This window comes from Diabrotica virgifera, chromosome 2, assembly GCF_917563875.1.
Source record: "Diabrotica virgifera virgifera chromosome 2, PGI_DIABVI_V3a".
Lineage (NCBI taxonomy): Eukaryota > Metazoa > Arthropoda > Insecta > Coleoptera > Chrysomelidae > Diabrotica > Diabrotica virgifera.
The window spans coordinates 225,794,802-225,817,726 of record NC_065444.1 but is presented as its reverse complement, the minus strand read 5'-3'; the positions used below and the strand labels follow the sequence as shown (position 1 = coordinate 225,817,726).

The window sequence follows — 22,925 nt, the reverse complement described above, 5'->3', positions numbered from 1 at the left end:
CTTGGATAGCTCATAGGACAAACGTTGTCATTCTAAACCAACTTAAGATTAAAAAAAGGCTGTTCACAATATGTCTACAACGAATACTGCAATTCTTTGGTCACGTGGTTCGCAGAGGTGACGACAGTTTGGAGAGATTAATTGTTTCTGAAAACGTTCCGGGGAGAAGATCAAGAGGACGATCACCAACTAGATGCTCCGACCAAATAAAGAATTCAGCTGGAAACTCATTCTGCGAAGCTCTTAAAGCAGCTGAAGATAGAGACCAATGGAGAAACATCGTTAGGAATATTGGAAGAAATCACGATCCTCAGAAATGGGGAAACGACAAGAGAGAGATGCGTTTCTGAAAATGCACCAGCAATGTCGATTGCTACTTTTCTCGTAGGACTACCAACATTGTATTGGTTCACGGGTGCAATCCTTTTGCCAACTGCACCATTACTGGTTGCACACAGTTCACATTTACGGCACCATTTTCTTACATCATATTTACAGTTCACCCAATAGAACCGTTCTCTAACCTTTTGCAGAGTCTTCGTAGTACTAAAGTGTCCACCTGATGCACTGTCATGCAACTGCCGCAATACTTCGGACTTTTAGGTACAATCGACAAAAAGCTTAGATTCTGTACCATCATCGTTCTCAAAGGTTCTGTACAGAAGATCGTTTTTTAGTACCAGGCAATTCCATTGGCTCCAGTAGTCATTGACTTCTAGATTACATGCACTAATGTCCTGCCAAGAAGGTCTCTCAGCTCGACGCATCCAATCTAATACTCTTTGTATACATGGATCATCTGCTTGGGCGTCTGTAACTGTTGAGGCTGCCATTCATCATCAATGAAGGTGGTTCGTCTCACGGGGCAATATCTTTCCTCTAGTTTAACATAGTGATTACAATTTGCACTGCATGGTCCCATGGTCATCTCGAAAGGTCATCAGTATTTGAATGAACTCTTCCAGCTCTGTGTTCGATCTTGTAATCATATCTTTGTAATCGTTCTAACCGTCTGGTCATCTGTACTGGATTACGGAATAGTCTGGGCCATAGTCTTATTGCTAAAATAATATGGCCAAATTGCGGATTAGCATTTTGCATTTTTAGAAAAAGTGGCTTAATTTACAAATAATGTTTTTCGTATCTTCTTTATAAATCCTACTAAAAATCCCAAGATTTTCTAAGACTTGTATGTAAAATACTTTCTCTAGAATCTGTCTCCATTAATTTTTAAAATCTTTTTAATCTTAGTATAATAATTTTGTTAAAAACGTTCCACCAGAGTACCAATTTGTGTTGTGGATGTCTCTTCAGTTAATAATTAATCCATGAAGTTCTAGTTGCTTGAAACTAGGTGTCACAAGCAGACATCGAACATCTCATTTTGTCAATTAATTAGTGCCCTGTATCGTCGCCCCCGTTAGGTAAATTATTCAGATTCGATTTTTTTGCACAAACTTACCCGAAAAGAGGTCCTTATAACAAATCCACAGAGTTCCAGGCAGTACCGTGGTCAAAAAATTGTTAAAACATTTTTTTTAGACAAATTCACAAAAACAATTTTTTCACTTCGGACTAATTATTTTTAGATCATCAGGATAATTCGGAGCAAAAAAGCTCTCTTGTAATTTTTCTCTAGAATTGATTGTTGTCGAGTTACACTCGATTTAAAATTTGAAAAATGCAAAAATGACCATTTTCAAGGCTTAATAACTCGGTTAAAAATTATTCTTATCTTCTTTTCTTCTTATTTTTGTATAGACATGACTCTGTCTGTTTTTTCAATGTGCCTCTAGTAAGTTGTCGTTCCATCGTTTTCGTGGTCTTCCCACTGATCGTCTTCCTATTGGGGAGCCGTCTCTCGCTGTCCTGACTACCCTATTTGTTGTCATTCGGCTAATGTGGTCATTATATTCTATTCTTCTGTTTCTTACCCAGTTATTAATGTTATCCACCTTGCATCTCCGTCGTATGTCTGTACTTCTAGCTCTGTCCCATATAGTCTTACCATCGATTTTTCGAAGGGTTTTCATCTCCGCTATTTCGAGCAATATTTTTGCCCTCTCTGTGTCGGGTCGTGTTTCTGCCGCGTATGTTATTATTGGTCTGATGACTGTTTTACAAATTCTGCCTTTCATTTCTTTTCCGATATTTTTGTTTCTCCATATTGTGTCATTCAGGCAACCTGCGGCTCTGTTTGCTCTATTCACATCTTCCACTTATGTTTCGAGCCTTACTTAGCTAGATAGTGTGATGCCTAGGTATTTAAACTCCATCACTTGTGTTCTATTATCTGACCTTTCAGCTCCAATTTACATCTTATTGGATCTGCTGTTATAACCATGTATTTTGTCATTTTTGAGGAAATTAACATGTTAAAGTTTCTGGCGGTTATGTTAAATTGGTGCAGCATACGCTGTAAATCATCTTCACTTTGAGAGATAAGTATTGCATCGTCTGCATATCAGATTATTGTAAGTTGTTTTTCTCCCATTGTCCCATTTGGTATCCTTTTTTAGTTCTTACTTTTTTTATTATTTCATCCATGATCAGGTTGAACAATAAAGGACTCAAGGAATCCCCCTGTCTTATCTCATTGCCGGCTTCAATTGGGTCAGTTAGTTCATCTTCCATTTTTACTTTTATTGTGTTGTTTTGGTAGATGTTTTCGATCGTTTTAATTATTCCTAGAGGTACCTCTCTCGAGTATAACAAATGGATAACGTCCTTTAATGTGACCCTGTCAAATGCTTTCTTAAGGTCCACGAAACATAAATATGCCGGTTTGTTGTATTCCAACGATTTCTCTTGAACTTGTCTCATTATAAATATAGCGTCAGTGCATGACCTTCCCGACCTAAAACCTTGTTGTTCTTCTGCTAATGGTATAATTTCATTCAATTTGTTTGTCATCACTTTGGTTGTTAATTTTTATGTTGTGTTGTCCGATTTTGTCTCCTTTTTTGAAGAGAGGTATTAGGATGCTTGATCTCTTGAAATTATTCTTATGGAAGTCAGAATGCCGTCAAATCAAAGTTTAAATCCCCCTCCCCCCTACAAGATCCTGAAGAAATAATACAATAATGACACTTTTGTCAGGATCTTGTAGGGGGACTTTAAACTTTGATTTGGTCACTTCATAATAGTAATTTTTAACAGAGTTATTAAGCCTTGAAATTGGCAACAATCAATTTTAGAGAAAAATCACAAGAGCCCTTTTTGCTCAAAATAACCCAAACATGGGCGCCCATATAAAAATTTTCAGGGGGGGCCAGACGTGAAGATTTTGCACATTACATTTTGTACACTATGGAAAACAATATATTATAGTTTAAAGCACCCGAAAAGATAGGGGGCCACGGCCCCCCCCTGCCCATGGATATGGGCGCCTATGAACCCAAGTGATCTAAAAAAAATTGTTCGAAGTAGAAACATTATTTTCGTGAATTTGTTTAAAAAAATTGTTTAAACAATTTTTCGACCACGGTACCTGTGGTACCCTGTGGAGTGGATTTGTTATAAGGACCTCTTTTTGAGTAAGTTTGTGCAAAAAAATCGAATCGGAATGATTTACCTGACGGGAGCGACGATACAGTCTGGACTAAATGCCTATGTAGATATGACTGGAGTGTATTCTGCCACGGGGTCGCCAAACACATTATTATTTTTTTTTATTACATGTTAATAGAATTTCTTGCCAACTAGTCCTGTCGCCAGGGGGGGTACAACGGCCTCGTTAATTCAGATGGACTTACTCAAGTTTTTTTTATGTATTTTGACCCGTAGAACACGAATTTTTTGGGTAACAGTTGATCCGGATGTCGATAAGATTGTTATAGACCAAGAACTTGAGGAATCAAATAACAGCGATTTTTGGCAAAACAAAACACTATTTTGTATTTTTTGGGCCATTTTAAGTAAAAAATATTTCTACAAGTTTTTTCGTAGGATGCACAGTTTTCGAGATAAACGCGGTTGAACTTTAAAAAAATCGAAAAATTGCAATTTTTGAACCCGAATAACTTTTGATTAAAAAATAAAATAGCAAGTCTGCTTACCGCATTTAAAAGTTTAAGTCAAATTATATCGGTTTTGATTATTTCCATTGGTAAAAATTTATTTTTTTATTGTTTAACAAAGCTATAAACACGTAGGGTTTCCCGTGCTTTTACATGCGTTTTAACGCATGTAACGTAGAAATAGTCTTGATTGCACTAGTACCTATTCTACCTACTCGTTCGATTTTAAATGAGAAATCATAGAAACATCACTCACGCACTAGTTGTTTGTAGCTTTGTTTAACAATAACACAATAAATTTTTAGCAATGCAAATAATCAAAACCGACATAATTTGACTTGAACTTTCAAAGGCGCTAAGCAGAATTGCTATTTTATTTTTTAATCAAAAGTTATTCGGGTTTAAAAATTGCAGTTTTTCGATTTTTTGAAAGTTCAACCGCGTTTATCTCGAAAACTGTGCATCCTACTAAAAAACTTGTAGAAATATTTTTTGCTTAAAATAACCCAAAAAATACAAAATATTGTTTTGTTTTGCCAAAAATCGCTGTTATTTGATTCCTCAAGTTCTTGGTCTATAACAATCTTATCGACATCCGGATCAACTGTTACCCAAAAAATTCGTGTTCTACGGGTCAAAATACATAAAAAAAACTTGGGTAAGTCCATCTGAATTAACGAGGCCGTTGTACCCCCCCTGGCGACAGGACTAAACGTTACAGTTTCATTTTTGTCACTATATATTATATCACCGCACACCGCATTTCCTTTAAAAACTGACCTTGATCATAGTGTTAAAAAAAGTTGTACTGTATTTAAAACAACTACCTGCTACCTTTAGTCTGGTTCAATATTATTCAAGGTAAGGTGTTTCCCAATTATTACAAACACTACGCTACTGTTAATTAAAAACGCAGACTCCAACCTTGTCGGATCCCATTCTATTGGTATAACCAATTTTTAAATTTACGAAAACAAACACTCTTTTGACATTTTGATATCACCTTAATCTCTCCACGTATATTCCGTGAATAAAATGATCTAATGCTAAACACTACTTTCAAATTCAATAGCATTGTGTATTGTGTATCTGTAGTTATCAACACCGATAATGTGATATTAGGTGTTATCAGTAAAGTTTTACATGAGAAGTTTGTGTTTGTGTGTATTTTGTTTTAACAGGATTTTGTTTAGTTTGTTCTAGTTAAGATGTCTTCTAGTAGTGATGAAAGTAAATCTACACTGGAAGAGAAAGAGAAGGCGGATCAACATAAATACTATAAGAGTGTATTTCGCAAAGTAAGTACCTATCTACCGTCCTACCTACTTCATTTTGTGTTAATTATAATTCATAACATATTTTTATTGTTTCGACATTAAGTAATGACTCATGTAAGCCATGTATGAGTAGGAATTACCGTTTTGAATTAAATCAGAAATCAGCTGTTATAAATCATTTGTTTTTTTTTTGTAGTACAGTGGAACCTCGATAAGTCGGATTAATCGGGACCGCGGCCGATCCGGGTTATCGAAAATCCGGGTTAGCCGGAGAATATGGTAAAAATTAATAAAATACGGTACTTTTACCAGATCTGATAAACTTAATTATAATTGCCAAAAAAATGAAATACTTATGTCCAGTACATCTAAATTACGTAGGTACAGTTGTATACATTATTGTTTATGTCTTGGTAAAAAAACTCAGTCAAAATGAACATTTTTATTTTATCTGATGAAAATCAATCCGGGTTAGCCGGACTTCCGGGTTATCGGAGGCCGACTTATCGGGGTTCCACTGTACCTAATATTTTATTCGATATTAGGTGTAGGCCAACATTAAATAGAATGTTTCTAATCATTATTGTACTTATAGGTACCTATATAAATCACGAATTAAAAATAACTATGTTTTAATGAAAAATTGCAAAATTTTTATTATACTTTCAAAACTGCTTGTTTAATTTACATTTTTTTACATAATAATAAAAAACAACCATTATAAAATTATTCTATTGTAGACCACAGAAATTAGCAAATAGAAAGCCTTTTTCGTGACAAATCGTGACACTCTTTAATAGATAATTTATAGACCAGGTTGTATCGTCGCCCCCGTTAGGTAAATTATTCCGATTCGTTTTTTGCACAAACTTATTCAAAAAAGGTCCTTATAACAAATCCACAGGGTGCCGAGAGGTGCCGCGGTCGGAAAATTGTTTAAACAATTTTTTTAAACAAATTTAAAAAATCAATATGTTTACTTCGTATAATTTTTTTAGATTCTTTGGGTCATTATGAGTAAAAAAGTTCTCTTGTGATTTTTCTCTAAAATTGAGTGTTGTCGAGTTATACGCGATTTAATATTTGAAAAACGTGAAAATGGCTATTTTCAAGACTTAATAACTCGGTTAAAAATTGTTATTATAGTCCAAATATAGACCCTGTGGGTGAAAAATAGGTCGAATTCAGGATATAATTCAGGAATTTTTGAAACCTACCAGGTGTTGTAAAGGACGATGTCAGGAATAACTTTTACTAAAATACAACCAAAAATTGTGTGCGGTTTTTTATTCCTATGACGTTTTTCATTTGTTAAATTTGCAATTTTTAAAGATTTTTAATTTTGCAGCTTAGGATATTCATTTTAGAGAAAACTTTTAAATAGAAAATTGTATTATATTTAAAAACCTACAATTTGAGCTACGGCAAGTTTAATTTAGTTAATACGTTATTGCAAAACAGCCGGCAAAAGGTTCAAAATGGCCGTTTTTTGCAATTGAATTATTTATTGTAAAAATAACTTTTATGTAAAATAAAAAGGAAAAGATTTCTCTCATTGGCTGTATACCATAATAAAAAACTTACGAAGGAAGTAAAACTTCACTTGTACGTAAATGGTATATAAATTTATTAAAATTTTATCTAAAATGATCCAAATGGGATAAAAGTGGGTACATCTATAGTACAAAAATCACACAAACGTTTTCGGACCAATCAGTCCATCATCAGGTGGTAGAAACCTTGCTCATTTTAGGTGTCTACCACCTGATGATGGACTGATTGGTCCGAAAACGTTTGTGTGATTTTTGTACTATAGATGTACCCACTTTTATCCAATTTGGATCATTTTAGATAAAATTTTAATAAATTTATATACCATTTACCTATAAGTGAAGTTTTACTTCCTTAATAAACTTTTATGTATTTTTTAATGCTTTAAAATGAAGATCTTCTAATACCTAACATAAAAAAAATTTATAGAGCCCGATTGGTGAACTTGCTGCTTAGATATTATAACTTGTTTATCCCAAGGGGTCAAATGTCCAAGGCTATAACTTTTTCAAAAGAAATCTTAGAGAGTTAATCCAAGATCCACTCTCCTTCTAAAGACTTATGTTTTCATATTCTGAGGTAAATAAATGATTAACATTTTTCAACCTCGTATTTCGGGTTTGAAAATAAGGGGGCAAATTTCGTTATAAACATTTAGAACTTTAGCCGCCCCTGCACATCTTATGAGTTTCTAACTTGCAGGTTATTGTTGCTGAAGACAAAATAAAGATTCAAAACAAAATAAAAATTTTCTACGACCAACTGAAGCCGGGATAATTGTTTTTGTTTTCTTAAATCGTAGTGACTTTATTTATAACAATAATTAAGAAATTATTTCACAGTCATTGACTAAAGAAAGACTTATATTATCTTAAAATAAAATTATTTTAACCGAAAATTACATTTAATTATTATATGGGTCATGTTTTCCTGATCTTCCTCAAGAACTAATAAGAATTGATTATAATATACAAAGGAGCAGGAAGTCCTCAGAAGTAAATTTTCCCCACTTTGCTTTGCTACCAGTCTTATTGTTTTTGCACATGGAAGATAAATACACTTTTGCATTCTAACAAACCAACCATCGAAGTATTTATCAGAGTCCAAAATAGGCATTTAGAAATTAAATTTTTGGATGCTTGGATCTCTTCATCCATCGTCTTAAAACGTTTACCGCATAAGTCTGTTTTTGATTCGCTGGAATTCAAAGAATTCACACGGTTCCAAATCAGGACTGTTTGCAGACTGGCTCTCTAAATTGATGTTTTTTACCTTCAACTACTCGGATGTTACACCAGGCGTGTGAGAGCTCACATTGTCCTGATGCAAGACGATGCGACGATTACAGTTGTTTTAGCGGAGATCAATAATGTGTGACAAACAATAATTACTACCAGAGAATAGCAGTTCTCGCCAGTGGCGCACACCCACACTCCCCTACACGTGACACTAATATATAAGTACACGAAATTTTCGATTTTCTAAATCTGACGGAGTTGAAAATTGTGCCAACTCCCATCTTAAAGTTCAGGAAAAGACCCACCCATTCATATGTCAACCATCCATTTTGGTCCAAGGGTGTGGATTTTACGGCCTTTCCTATTTAGGGCCTGTTTTTCATTCTCGTCCACAAAACTCGCAAAAACTTCGAAAATTTAAGTCCCACCTTTGCGGCTTCTCTAATAGTACTGATCATTACCTTTCTAACGCATGTCTAATTTTGAAAATCGGTTATACCATTCAAAAGTTACCGAGCTCAGAAATGTAGGATTGTAAATAGTTTACCTTATATTTTAAATTCCCCTGTATATCATTTTTCTTAATATTAGTACGAGAACGGGATAAGAGTCTCACACATATGGACCTACGTTGGCACAGATGGGTGGAACTAATTGGGGATTACGACGGTAGCGGACTACTTTTAACTTTATAAGTAAGAATAACATTCGCAACTGTGAACCAAATTTTATTACTAATAGGGATCGAAATTTATTGCAGTAGAATTTTAATAGTTTCGGATTTTAAGCATAAAGAGGGGAAGACAGGAGGCTGTTTTGGTTGTATAGCCAGTCGATATAACATCACAGCGACGCCAGACGCGTTCTTAGGGCTAATACTTAGAAAAGACGAATTAAGACGGGTATTATATTGATTAGACGCAAATTATCTATAAATACATTTCGTTTTTGTAAGAATAAGAACACGTAAGATTTTGGTCGCAATTACACACTTTTACATTTCGTCAAGTTAATGGTATCAATAATTTAGTCATCTATTTTATTAATTAAAACTGTTAAACATCAAACGGACTTTTATTACGATTGTCTTTAAAGAAAACCTACAGAAATATGACTCAATTTCTATTTAAAAAAGGGAAAATGTTTGTGGAAATGTATGTATGTGTGTATGTGACTGGAAAAGTTAAACCGATCTGAATTTTTTTCTGTGTTTGAAGAGGGGGTCAGGGCCGATTCAGAACCGGTGTAGTTTGTGACTTTTGACCACCCATAAGCCAGCTATAGGACTTGGTAGGTACAAAACGGCATATTTTTTGGGGGTATATATCTTCGGTTCAAGAAGAGACAGGAGTACCGCAAATACACCAAATCAATAGTGTTGAGTTATGCTTTCAAATGGTGTCTAAGCCGTCAGGATCAGACATACACACGGCTCAGTATCGCCGAAAAACTGAAAAACTAAACTTTGAAAATTTTGGTTTTTCGACAATTACCTACTCAAAATTTAAACCTACGAATTGCGCCAATAACTGAGCATTTGTAGAAGAACTCTAGGCGAATCTGACGGTGTATACCGCATATCCGGGAAAATTCGAAATTTTAAGTTATAGGCTTTATAAGTATGATCAAATATATTTCCTATGGGAAAAACGGTTTTGCAAGCTCAATAATTCCTGTAATAGCTTCAGTTATCATACTTGACCTTAGATGCATCAGATACTTCATGTCAATACGTTTTAAACTCATGTTTAGTGATCAAAATTGGTTAAGCCATTTAGAAGTTATTAAGCTACAAAAGTATAATAAAATTAACGATTATTCCCGAAATGGTCTATGTAGTTGTAGTGGTTACGACGCTAAATTTGTTTTGGCAACGGGCAATCCGAGTTCATTAACCGGCCATCCCACTATTTTTTTTCAATCTATTTCGAATAGAAAAAAATCTAGTATACATTCGATGGAGATAATGCGACAAAGGCGACCATTTAGAAAGCTTAACGTGTAATCAAGAAAAATTGCATTCAACTTCATACATTTAATTTATAAATAACTTTGAAAAACTCCTGATACAAGAATAAAAAACCGCTAAACGCCGTAAAAATGAGTGGCGCACAGTGGCGGCTCGTGAGTAAAAATATCGGTGGGGCACTTTTATTTTGAGCGGCAAATACGAAATTATGAACACCGAAAAAATGTTGCTAGTTACAAACTTACCCATGTATTTAAGGATTCTAGTGAATAGTCCTTTTTTTTTTCACCACTAGGTGGGGAATCTGCAAACAGACATCGCGTCGGAGGTAAACATTTCCGACAGTGCTGGGTTCCTGAGCTAAAACCCCACCACTCTCATACTAGGGCATCAGGGTGGAATCGCTCGTTAGAGCATAACTTCTCCCCGATGTCCTTCTTTTGCCCGATTCTCAGTCGCTCGCCATCACGCATCAGCTTCAATCTCTCGCACTCATCTGACCACCACGTCCTTTACCCCTATGCTGTGAACCACTCCTTCTTCCTACCTCTACCTTCTCTTTTATCGACAGCACTTTTATCACATAGTTGTGGATGTTATCCCACCATCGCTCATCCATCATAACATACCTGTTTTTGGTCACTATATCGTTATGTTCCTTTATTGATCTTCTAAAAGCCGAATCTAACTGTGATTGTATATTTATTGACCCTAATAATTGGTATTCAACACAATACTGGATGTGTTTGGAGTTTGGAGCTAACATTATGTTTTTTAAGTTTCTCTGAGAGATGTTTAATATCATTTACACCACGGATTGTGTAAGACTCGTCCACTTGTGGTTAAAACAATAAACACTTAAAACAATAGAAGCGATTTGTCTCCTCACAATCGAATAACCAGTCTGCTAACAAATAATGTTTCTCATTGAATTTACGATTAAAAGTTCTATTACCACTTTTTCCTGCCTGAATTATGTCCAATTTTGGTCTAGGAGGTCCTATTGTTTTGTATTTAAAAAATTTTCGAACTCTAAAGTATTTTTGTCTTAATAAAGCATACACTATTAATATTTGTTGCCATATCGAATTATTGGATATCGACATCGACAATAATGAAGTCAGTATTGAGAATTGTACACTTAACACTTTAACACAGACCGAAAACTACGCTCGGGCTGTGTCCTAGGTGAAGTATATTGGTGCGATACCGACTGCCAAGCCAAATCCCGTAACGTTGCCAGTTACTACCTGCATCTGAGGATATTTCTTATTTCGCACACGGCAAGTCATCATCTAGCGCCCGATATTTTTCTAACTTGACAACAGTGAGTCCGGGCGCTCGGAAAAGAGCCCTTCCTCGGGTGCGGGCATAATTAAAAACTACACTGTGTAGAAGTTTTTAATCAATGGTGCGGGTGAACGCTGTTAATTTATATTTCTAAACTTTTTGGAGCGTCGCGTCGCATCGACTGAATATTTTTATTAGATTTTTAAATAAAGAAAAATTCATTCAATATAAATTGTATGAGATATCTACTACATTAAATGAGCTAGTGGGAGGGCAGTGCCCCAAGCGCCTCCCTGCCACAGCCGCCCCTGGTGGCGCATACAATATTCCAATATAAACTTTAGATACAAGATGCTAAGGTGTTTCGTTTGGCCTGTTCTCGTGTACGGAATGGAAACATGAACGTTAAAGGTCAACTCCATTAACAAACTTCAAGTCTTTGGAATGCGGTGTCTGCACCAAATGCTTAGACCATCATGGACGGACAGAGTCAGAAATGAGGCAGGATAGGGAACTTTTTGATTATGCAAAAAGTAGGAAGACACTTAGAAAGACAAAAACATTTTGAAAATAATTACGAAAAATTTGTTTTTTTTTTTTCGGTGCTATGTTACTCTTCAAATATGGATATAGATCCCTCGACCGGACACAGATAGAGTATAAATATAACAGTGATTCACTTTAAATGCAAAATATTCAATTTATATCTAACAAACCGGTCACGGTTTTGACACACATTTCCTCTTCGTTATCAAATTTCAATTAGATAAGCTCTTGTGAATGACGGTGAAATGTGTCATACTTAAATTGGTTTTATACTATAATCACAATAAAGATGAACTAGAAATAAACAAACCAAAACACGTTGAATGTTACAAGGAGCACTCCCAAATTATGATTTACAATGTATATACTTAAATCTATGGTATATACATTGTAAATCCCAAATCTTGATTGACAGGGAGTCCGGACAAATAATCCCGAACAAAAAATCCCTACAAATTATCCCTGGACAAAAAATACCCGGACAAATAATCCCCGTGCAAAAAATCCCCACACAAAATCCCGGACAAATAATCCCCACAAATTTTTTGGGCAAAATATCCCCCCACAAAAAATCCCGGACAAAAAATCCCCAAGAAATATTTGCTGCAATAGTTCTCTAAAAGTTTTCCCGAAATTTTACCAAATCTCGAATTCCAATTCCTTGCTGAAAACTTCAAATTTTACATGACAAAAGAGTGTGAGTTTTTTCAAAAATCGTGGAAGGTATGGGGAATGCGTTAAGGCCCCGTTCTCATGACAGGCGCTTTATGCGTGTTTTGACAACGCGCGATTACAACTACATACATTTTAATGACCTAAAACGCGCTTTAGCATGTGAACGGTAATCGCGCGTTATCAAAACGCGGGTTAAGCGCCTATCAAGAGAACGCGGCCTTAGCTCATTCCCCATATCTTCCACGATTTTTTAATTTTAAAAATTTTAAAATTTGAAGTTTTCAGCATGGAATTGGAATTCGAAATTTGGTAAAATTTCGGGAAAACTTTCAGCAGCAAATATTTCTTGGGGATTTTTTGTCCGGGATTTTGTGTGGGAATATTTTGCCCAAAAAAGTTTGTGGGGATTATTTGCCCGGGATTTTTCGTGGGGATTTTTTGTCCGGGGATTATTTGTGGAGATTTTTGTCCGGGATTATTTGTCCGGGAATTAATTGTCCTAACTTCATTGATAGAGTTTATACATTGTAAATCATGATTCGAGAGTGCTCCTCGTAACATTCAACGTGCCTTGATTTGTTTATTTCTAGTGCACCGTTATTGTGATTTTAGTATAGTGCTTTATCAAGAAAACCAAGACTAAGTCAATCGGCACTCTGTTGTTTAGTTTCTTCTTCTTTAAGTACCATCTCCCAATCAGAGTTTGGATATCATCATCACTATCTTGACTCTATCTACCGCTGCTCTGAAGAGTTCTATAGAACTGCATTTAAACCAGTCTCATAAATTCTTCAACCATGACACTCTCCTTCTTCCTATACTCCTTATTCCTATACTCCTTCCTCCTCTTATCTTTCCCTGTATGATCAGCCTTAGAAGTTCATAACGCTGTCCTCTCCTTACGTGTTCCAGATATTGTAACTTTCTTATTTTTATTATGTTTATAATTGCGTATTCTTTGTCCATTTCTCGCAATATGTATTTCCGTGTTAGTTTTTTTTTCTGTGTGCATGCTATTCTAAGCATCCTCCTGTAACACCACATTTCAAAGGACTGTAACTTATTTATTTGTTCTTGCTTCAATGTCCAGCTTTCAAGTCCATATTGCAGTATTGAAAAAACGTAGCATCTCAAAGCTCTTACTCTCAGTTTTAATCTAAGATCTTTGTTGCAGAGAATTGTTTTCATTTTTACAAATGCATTTCTTGCTATTTCTATACCCTATTCCACGAATATACGACTGTTGTGGATTATCTCTACAACGAATATTTTACTATGCAAATTATGAAGAACGAAAGTAAATTGCAAATTACATTGTTGTTTATTGGAACAATTATTAGAGCCATTTACTTTCGCACTTCTTATGTTGCTCACTAAAATATTCGTTGTCGCGATAATCCAAGACAGTCGTATATTCATGGAATAGCCCATATCCTAGCCCTTATTTCTGTCGTTTGATTATTATTGTCCGAAATCCAGGTTCCTAGATATTTGTATTTACCTTTCTATCGGTACATTTCTCAAATGTATGTTTGTTTGTATATTTGTTTTCTTTATTATTATCATGTATTTAGTCTTTTTTATATTCATTTTTGTTGTTGTTTATTTAGATCAACCTTCTTCTTCTTCTTCTTCTTCAGTCTGTTTGCATCCACTCCTGGGCAAAGGCCTCCCCATGAGTTCTCCGTTCTTCTCTGTTTTGTACTATTTGGTGACAGTTTCTCCCTTTGATGTCGTCTAGCCATAGTTTTTGTGGTCTTCTTCTACTACGACTGTGTTCGCGTGGTCTCCAATGTACAATATTTCTCGTCCACCTGTCGTTGTTTTGCCATGCCACGTGTCCTACCCAGTTCTATTTCATTTGCGCAATTCTTCCAATTACATCTCCACCTTCGTCCTTCTTCGCACTTCCGCATTTCGTATATAATATATAATATACGAATCTCCCCTTACAATCTGAGCCAATGTTCTAATAACCATTTCAGCATGTTTTTTTGATTCTTTGTTACTTTTTAGATAAATATCCTCTTGTCTCAATGCTATAGCGTAAGTATTTTTCAAGTTATTTGCGTTTTAATGTAATGGATTCAATGAGATTATGTATTTTAAACACATTTTATTGTTCAGAGAATTAGGGAAAAAAATATACTGTTGGTGACACAACCCCCTCCAGGCCGAAACCAAATTTTTTGAGTAGTATGGACATCTATAATAATAACCTATATGTTTCCTGCAGCCGATTTTGATGATATACATAGTTATAAACAAATGAAGATCAAAAAACGGGAAATTTTCGCTTTTTTCGTCTATTACCAAAAAGTTAACCATTTTAAACAAATTTTAGAGTAAGAAACTCATAAATCGTACAAAAAACTTCAATATGGCGTTCGCTGAATATGTCTATCCTTATTGGTTGCTTAGGAAATTGTAAAATAAATCATAAATTTTGAGTTTTTATAAATATTCATAACTTATGTAAAAATTAACTTAGAACCTTCTTATTACACGGAATGCTGAAACTTGTGGTGCTTAAATTATATTTTAAATTTCAAAGTAATTGGTCAAATAGTTTAAAAGTTATTTAATTTGTTTATCCCAAATTAATTTTTTGCAACACTATAAGTCAGAAAATGTTGAAGTTACAGTAATACTTTGGATAGTTTATGAAAGAAGAAGATGTACACTATTAATTTAATTTAAAAAATGACAAAAAGTAATTTTAAAGAGTGTAAAATGTATGAATGTTCTTCTTTCATAAACTGTCCGAAGTATTACTGTAACCTCACAATTTTCTGACTTATAGTGTTGCAAAAAGAAAATGAATTTGGGATAAACAAATTAAATAACTTTTAAACTATTTGACCAATTGCTTTAAAATTTAAATATATATTTTAAGCATAAGAAGTCTCAGCATTCCGTGTAATAAGAAGGTTCTAACTTAATTTTTACATAAGTTATGAACATTAATAAAATCTCAAAATTTATGACCTATTTTGCAATTTTCTTAGCAACAAATAAGAATAGACATATTCAGTGTTTCTTATCTACTCTCAAATTTGTTTAGAATGCTTCACTTTTTAGTAATAGACGAAAAGAGCGAAAATTTCCCGTTTTTTTATCTTCATTTGTTTATAACTATGTATTAACTATGTATATCATCAAAATCGGCTGCAGGAAACATATAGGTTATTATTATTAATATAGATGTCCATACTACTCAAATAATTTGGTTTCGGCCTGAAGGGGATGTGTCACGAGAAAAATCTTATTTCTCTGGACTATATTGAATGTAGTTTAAAATACATAGTCTTATGGAATCCACTACTTAAACGCAAATAACTTGAAAACTACTTACTTTCTCGCAATGAGAGAAAAGGATGATATTTATGTAAAAAGTAACAAGGAATCAAAAAAAAATCCTGAAATTATTATTACGACAGTGGTGTAGATTATAAGGAGGAAAAGGGGCAAAAATGAAATATAATATGTCCCTACAGCATTCCTCTGGTAACAGCGGAAAACTATCTTTTAACACCAGTTAGAGCAGTGATTCCCAAAGTGGTCCAGGTGGACCCCCAGGGGTCCACGAGGGATTCAACGGGGGTTTACGTTGGCGTGAAATAAAAATGGGGGTTCACAAGTTGAAAGTGGGGGTCCACGAAAATTTTATAGCGATTTGGTATTTATGTAAACATATTTGCATTTATTTTATTGTAAAATATCAATGGAAAAAATAATATTTTAATAGTAGTGACCCAAAAATGTTATTATAATGCATCATAACAATTTATTTTGATTAAAGACAAGTTTTTGATCAAATTTTAGTGTAGAAAACGTTAAAATACCGTTTTTTACATTTTCCTCCATTTCCAAAACACATGTCTTTCGATTTGACTGAAAATTTGCCCACAGATAGCCAAAACACAGGACTTTAAGTGGTTAAAAGAATTTGTATCGTTTTACAATACAAAAAAAAATACGTGGAATAATATCAGAGTCAAAAATATAGGCGTCTACTGTAAGTACAATTAATTCGGAAAATATCGACCAATACGAAAAAAATGGTTAATAAAATTATAATACATAATTATTGTAAATACAATTTATTTGGATCAATTTTAATTCCTACCATTTTTGTCGAAAAGTTGAGAATTGCGGAGATATTGAACAAAAACCACTGCTATCAAATCAATCAGGGCTTATGCTCGCGCCTTTACCGCATACGTACTACCTGAAATATTGATTTTAGCAAAAACATGAAAGAGATCAAAATTGTATAAAATTTAATTCTCTCCATTTTGTATAGGTACATTTTTGTTATGAAACTAACAATAAACGAGGTAATTCAATAATTATGCTGTAACTGTCACTCTTTCTCCCATAACTCGGGCACAAAAAAAATTATAATAGAATAAATTATACCAAATCATATTTTCCACAACTTCAGTTCTTACACTTGTTGTCGAAACGTTAAATAAGGCGGAGATATTAAGCAAAAACGGTTCTTCTTTATTCGCGATTTTAAATTTACACTACTATTGACCCCCTTAAGATTAGAAAAATAGAATCTTGCTTGGGTAGCTCGGCATGCAAGATCAAATGCTAACCCGACTGTACTATATAATTTTGACTCTTTATTGCATGTAACTTTTCTTGTATTGTAAAACTATACAAATTCTTTTAACCATTAAAGTCCTGTGTTTGGCTATGTGTGGGCAAATTTTCAGCCAAATAAAAGAACATGTATTTTGGGAATGGAGGAAAATGGAAAAACAGTATTTTATCGTTTTCTACGCTAAAGTTTGATCAACAACTTGTTTTAAAACAAAAAACTTGTTATAATGCCTAAGAATCACATTTTGGATAACCCTTCTATTAAAACACAATTTTTTCAATTATTGATAATTTACGATAAAAAATGCAAATTTGTTTAAATAGATTCCAAATCACTGTAAAATCGCTTAAAATGATATTTTGAGAAAAGAAAAGAAGACGAAAAAGACCTTCAATGTCTTATTTTTACCCCCCCCCCCCCCCCCCCCCAATGTTTTTCATTGGAAGTATGGTAAAAATATAGCAGCAGGGTGTCCACCGAAACCAGTATATTTTTTAAAGGGGTCTACGAGAAAAAATAGTTTGGGAACCTCTGAGTTAGAGTATCCTATGTGTAAACTGTGTGTCAACTTTGAACAAAATATATTAAAAGATGCTTTAACAATAAAACACTATGTATCTCGGTAAGGAGTAATATCTTATTTAAGTGTTTTAGGATCAATTTTCGTATTTTGTGCTAAGGTTTCTCCAGTTGCTATATGGACAATTCTTAATGAAACACTCTGTATATTTTCTATCTCTCTTTCTTCCTATAGCGCCGTCTCCTTTCGAAGGTTGGCGATCCAAATGGCAACTATAGCTTTGGAAATTACTGCATGAAAAATTTCTGCGGATGAGCGGTCAAACCATCTTCTCAAGTCCTTCAGCCAGGAGTCCTTGAGTCTTTCTACTGATCTTTAGCCCTGTACTTTACCTTCCAATATGATTTGAAGTAGCTCACATCTTTTCCCTCTCAACAGATTGCCCAAGTATTCTAGTTTTCTTTCTTGGATTATTCTTAGTAATTTTTTTGTTTGTTCATGCGTCGAAGTACCTCATTGCTAGAAACTTTTTGTACCCATGGAATTCTCAGCATCCGTCTGTATATATACATCTCAAAGACATCTATTCTCTTTTCTGTTTCAGAGTCGGTTTTCATGGGCGCCTGTGGTTCATTGTCCAACTTTAAGAAAACACATAACATCTGATCATTCCGATTCTGAGATCCAGACTAAATCGGCGAACACAGTGGAAGCGGTTTCCGCTTAGGATTAAACCGCGCGGACCCGCTTTTAAACGTTTTCAAAATTAATGCACGTCTTTAAATGTACACGAACATGGTCAAAGCAGGTACGCGCGGGCCAACCGCTTTAACCCGCCTGGCCGGTTTTACTCGAATGAAAATTTTGTTTATTCTCGCTTTTTGTCGCGCGAGTTCAGTGATTTTACAATGAATAAGGAGGCATTGATTGCTGCAGTTTTTGAACGACCTCCTATTTGGGACAAGAGGGAAAAGTTGCATTGCAACCGGAATATCATTGATAAATGTTGGAGGGAAATAAGCATTCAAATGAAAGAAGATGGTAAGTGTTTACAGTATTTATTTATATATTTATGTGTAAGATAAAGGATTTTGTGAAAAATACGTTACAAAAATATCACGAATATTATTTGCTTCATTGAGAGGTCTTCCCGTGATTTGTCTCTCGGTATTTCCCCTGCAATGTTCGACATATACATCGCTTAGATGTCGTTGAAAACCTTCCTTATCAATAATTATATTATGTAAAATACAAATGCATTTAATAGCCTGCTTATGTAAATTACACCAGTTTTTAATTAAACGATATTCCACTTTCTCCAAAATATAATTAAAAGTCTCTTGATTCATTCTCATATACTGGAAGAATCGTTCATTATCTTTTTTTAATTTTTGAAATAAATGATGATATTCTCCATAAATTAATCTTTCTCGATTAATAGGATGTACAGCAACTCTCTTTCTTTTCAGTTTAGTCAAAACAGAATCTAAAGCAATTAGGTATATCGTCATCAGAAGACGAAATTTTGCTATAAGTTATATGTAGATGCAACTGACAAATTTGAACCATTTTTCTCGCTTTTACCCGTCTTCACTCTTACCATACCCGCGCGCGACAACCGCTCAGACTCGCGCGGTTTGCCCGTAAGCGGAACCCGCTTCCACTATGTGTGCCGCCTTTCTTCTGATGACGATATAATTGCTTTAGATTCTGTTTTGACTAAACTGAAAAGAAAGAGAGTTGCTGTACATCCTAATAATCGAGAAAGATTAATTTATGGAGAATATCATCATTTATTTCAAAAATTAAAAGAAGATAATGAACAAGAGACTTTTAAATATTTTTTGGAGAAAGTGGAATATCGTTTAACTAAAAACTGGTGTAATTTACATAAGCAGGCTATTAAATGCATTTGTATTTTACATAATATAATTATTGATAAGGAAGGTTTTCAACGACATCTATTAAGCGATGTATCTGTCGAACATTGCAGGGGAAATATCGAGAGACAAATCACGGGAAGACCTCTCAATGAAGCAAAAAATATTCGTGATATTTTTGTAACGTATTTTTCACAAAATCCTTTATCTTACACATAAATATATAAATAAATACTGTAAACACTTACCATCTTCTTTCATTTGAATACTTATTTCCCTCCAACATTTATCAATGACATTCCGGTTGCAATGCAACTTTTCCCTCTTGTCCCGAATAGGAGGTCGTTCGAAAACTGCAGCAATCAATGCCTCGTTATTCATTGTAAAATCACTGAACTCGCGCGACAAAAAGCGAGAATAAACTAAATTCTCATTCGAGTAAAAGCGGCCAGGCGGGTTAAAGCGGTTGGCCCGCGCGAACCTGCTTTGACTATGTTCGTGTACATTTAAAGACGTGCATTCATTTTGAAAACGTTTAAAAGCGGGTCCACGCGGTTTAACCGTAAGCGGAAACCGCTTCCACTGTGTTCGCCGACTAAGGTCTGATCTTGTGCTGATCTCTCTTTGCCGACGTTTAAATTGGCAAACTGGTGAAGCGCGCCTCAAAACGCGTCGTTGGTCCGTACCTTTATATAGATGGATGTATTCTACCATCTCATCTACACTGATTTAATCTTGTTTTGTGTTTTATTGGCTTGCAAATTTAAAGGATTTTATGGTTTAGTGGTTTATTATATTCAATACAGACGCTGAATTTGTTTACATTAACGCATGTTTAAAATTGATTAAACTCTTATCACCTTATCAGTAAGTATGTGTGGTCCCCTGTTGGGTATTTATGTGAGTCAACAAGAAATTTTTTTAATCTCCTCGTGTCGAATATCTCCTCGAATAAAGTAGGTGCCTCCTAGTGGCGGGATACGGGCAACAGCCATCATCATGGCATCTACACTCCTAGCGGAGTGATTGCCGTCCTCTTTGGGCTCTTCCGATTCGTTTGTCGCGGTGAATCAATCCGCATTAACATTTTAATTTTACAATTGGTTGTGTGACTTGGTGTCTTCTACAGTATTTCTCCATTCTTTCCTGTTTCTGCTTATGATTGTCCATTCTCTAATTCCCATCTTCTTAAGGTCTGCAATTATCTGGTTCCCCATCTCGTTTTCGGTTTTCCCCGTAGTCTGTCTGATACTGGTCTCCATTTGGTGATTTTCTTGATAGCTGCTACTGGATCCCTCCGTTCTATATGTCTCATCCATCTGAGTCTCTGTGCCTTGATAAATCTGACGATGTTTTCTCCTTTCAAAAGTTCTCTTACTTCGTAGTTCATCAGTTTTCTAAATTCATTATTACCTAAGATTAGTGGGCCTGCTACTCTCCGAATGATCTCTAGCCTCATTCATTCTTACTGGTCTATGGTTCTATGTATGTGATTACTGGTCTAATTGCTGCTCGGTAAATTTTCTGTTTAGTATTCTGAGTAAGCTTCTTATCTTTGAAGAAGTTGTATTTCCAGTAGGTTCTGTTTCCTGCCAGAATTCTTTCATTGATATTAAGAATATTAAGAAGCATATTATGTTTATATCATTAGTTCCATTAACTGAGACCCCAAGATATTTAAAGTGTTCTACCTTTTCAAACTCATATTCGATAATATTTAATTTTGTCACATTAACTGTATTTTTTCTTGAGCATATTAGGTATTTTTCCACCTACCTCTACCGAAAGTATACTTTTCCGGACCTGATTGTAGGGAGCAAAGTTGTACTTTTCCTCCCTAGGGAGGAAAATATTTTTCCTCCCTAGGGAGGAAAAGTAAAAGTGACGTCATGGTATTTCATTCATGAAATATAACTTATTGACGCCCTGTACAATATCTATTTTCTATTACGTAAGTATCTATACATTTTAACGTTTATTTAAAAACGCTCTGTATTTTGCAGAATGGTAAAAAACAGTAAATTGTTATTCTGATTTAACAATGTTTACATTAATAATTTGACTTATATTATTGACAGTTGACAGTTATATTGTACCTACTTATTAGTTTTAGTTCTAACAAATTTTGTTGGTTAGTTACATAAATAAATTAAGTAAAAATGAAAAAATGACTTGTTCTTTGAGGAAGGTGGAAAAACCATATGTATAACATGGGAGTAAAGTGCCTTTTCCTCCCTTGAATGATTACTGCCCTCCGCTACGCGTCGGGCAGTAAACTTCATTCTCGGGAGGAAAAGTAGCACTTTCCTCCCTTGTTATACAAATAGCTATTGTTTTATTTTGATTTATTGCCAAACTCCTCTCGGATGCTTCCTTGCACAACTTCTCAAATTTTCGGTTTCTGTTAATCAGTGCTATGTCACCATCGTACTCCACAAGTTACAAGTTGCGACGTTTATGTTATAACTGATAATTGTACCAATAATTTCGGTAGCTATTATTGTTCCTTGTATAGCAACATTAAGTGACGTTGATAGAGAGTCTCCCTGTCGTACTCCAGTTATTTTTCGAGATGCCGTCATCTGTGATTATTCCTGCCTTCGATCCTTCCATTGTCATTGTCGTAAACTTTATTAGTTTTCTATGAAAAGCTTTCTATGATCAATGAGGAGATATACTGAGTGATACTCGATCAGAGGAGAAAGTCATAATATGAAGTAATTTTAATGCACATGTTGCACAATCCCTGGCAGGATATGAAATAATATATGGACGACTAGCCTTTGGAATTAGAAATGAATCTGGAGATGATAATATGATTGAATTAGTAACAGCATTAGATATGGCAATTGTTAACACATTCTTTTAAAAGAGAGACCTAATTTGTTACGTACAGAAGTGAACAAAATCTCTCTCCTTATTTCATGTCAAGAAACGAAGACATACGAGTATATGTATGTAAGGACTGCAAGGTCCTTGTATAGTTAGTGTATGTATAGTTAGTGAGATAGAAGTCAACAAGCCAGTTGCTTGTGCTGAAAATCGAAGTAGAAAGCGAAACTAAACCAAAATATCGGAGAGGACCACAAAAAATAAGTGGTGGATATTAAAAGATGAAAGAAGGCCTATTTAGGGCAAAAATAGTAGAAACAATGTGAAGAGACATGAAAGGAAGTCCCAATATAATTTGGAGGAAGATGGACAGCATCATTAGAGATAATGAATTGAAATATTTGGAAAAATGTCAGGAAAGAAGTTTGAGAATAAAGAGATCTGATGGTGCCCAAACAAAGTTCAAAAAGAAATAAAAAAAAGAGAAGTGAAAATTATATAAACAGTGGCAAG

The 22,925-nt window shown here is 34.6% G+C and overlaps 1 protein-coding gene across 1 annotated transcript in view; it reads left to right on the top strand.

Annotated features, from left to right (window-relative positions):
• The first annotated feature begins 4,864 nt into the window (after positions 1-4,864).
• The window catches only part of LOC126880452 (rhomboid-related protein 2-like), a 37,055-nt gene continuing 18,994 nt past the window's right edge, over positions 4,865-22,925 (top strand). The window contains exons 1-2 of the mRNA XM_050644317.1: positions 4,865-4,880; positions 5,213-5,317. Of these exons, the coding sequence (XP_050500274.1) occupies positions 5,228-5,317 (90 nt within the window). The 5' untranslated portion in view covers positions 4,865-4,880; positions 5,213-5,227. The remainder of the gene's footprint in view (positions 4,881-5,212; positions 5,318-22,925) is intronic.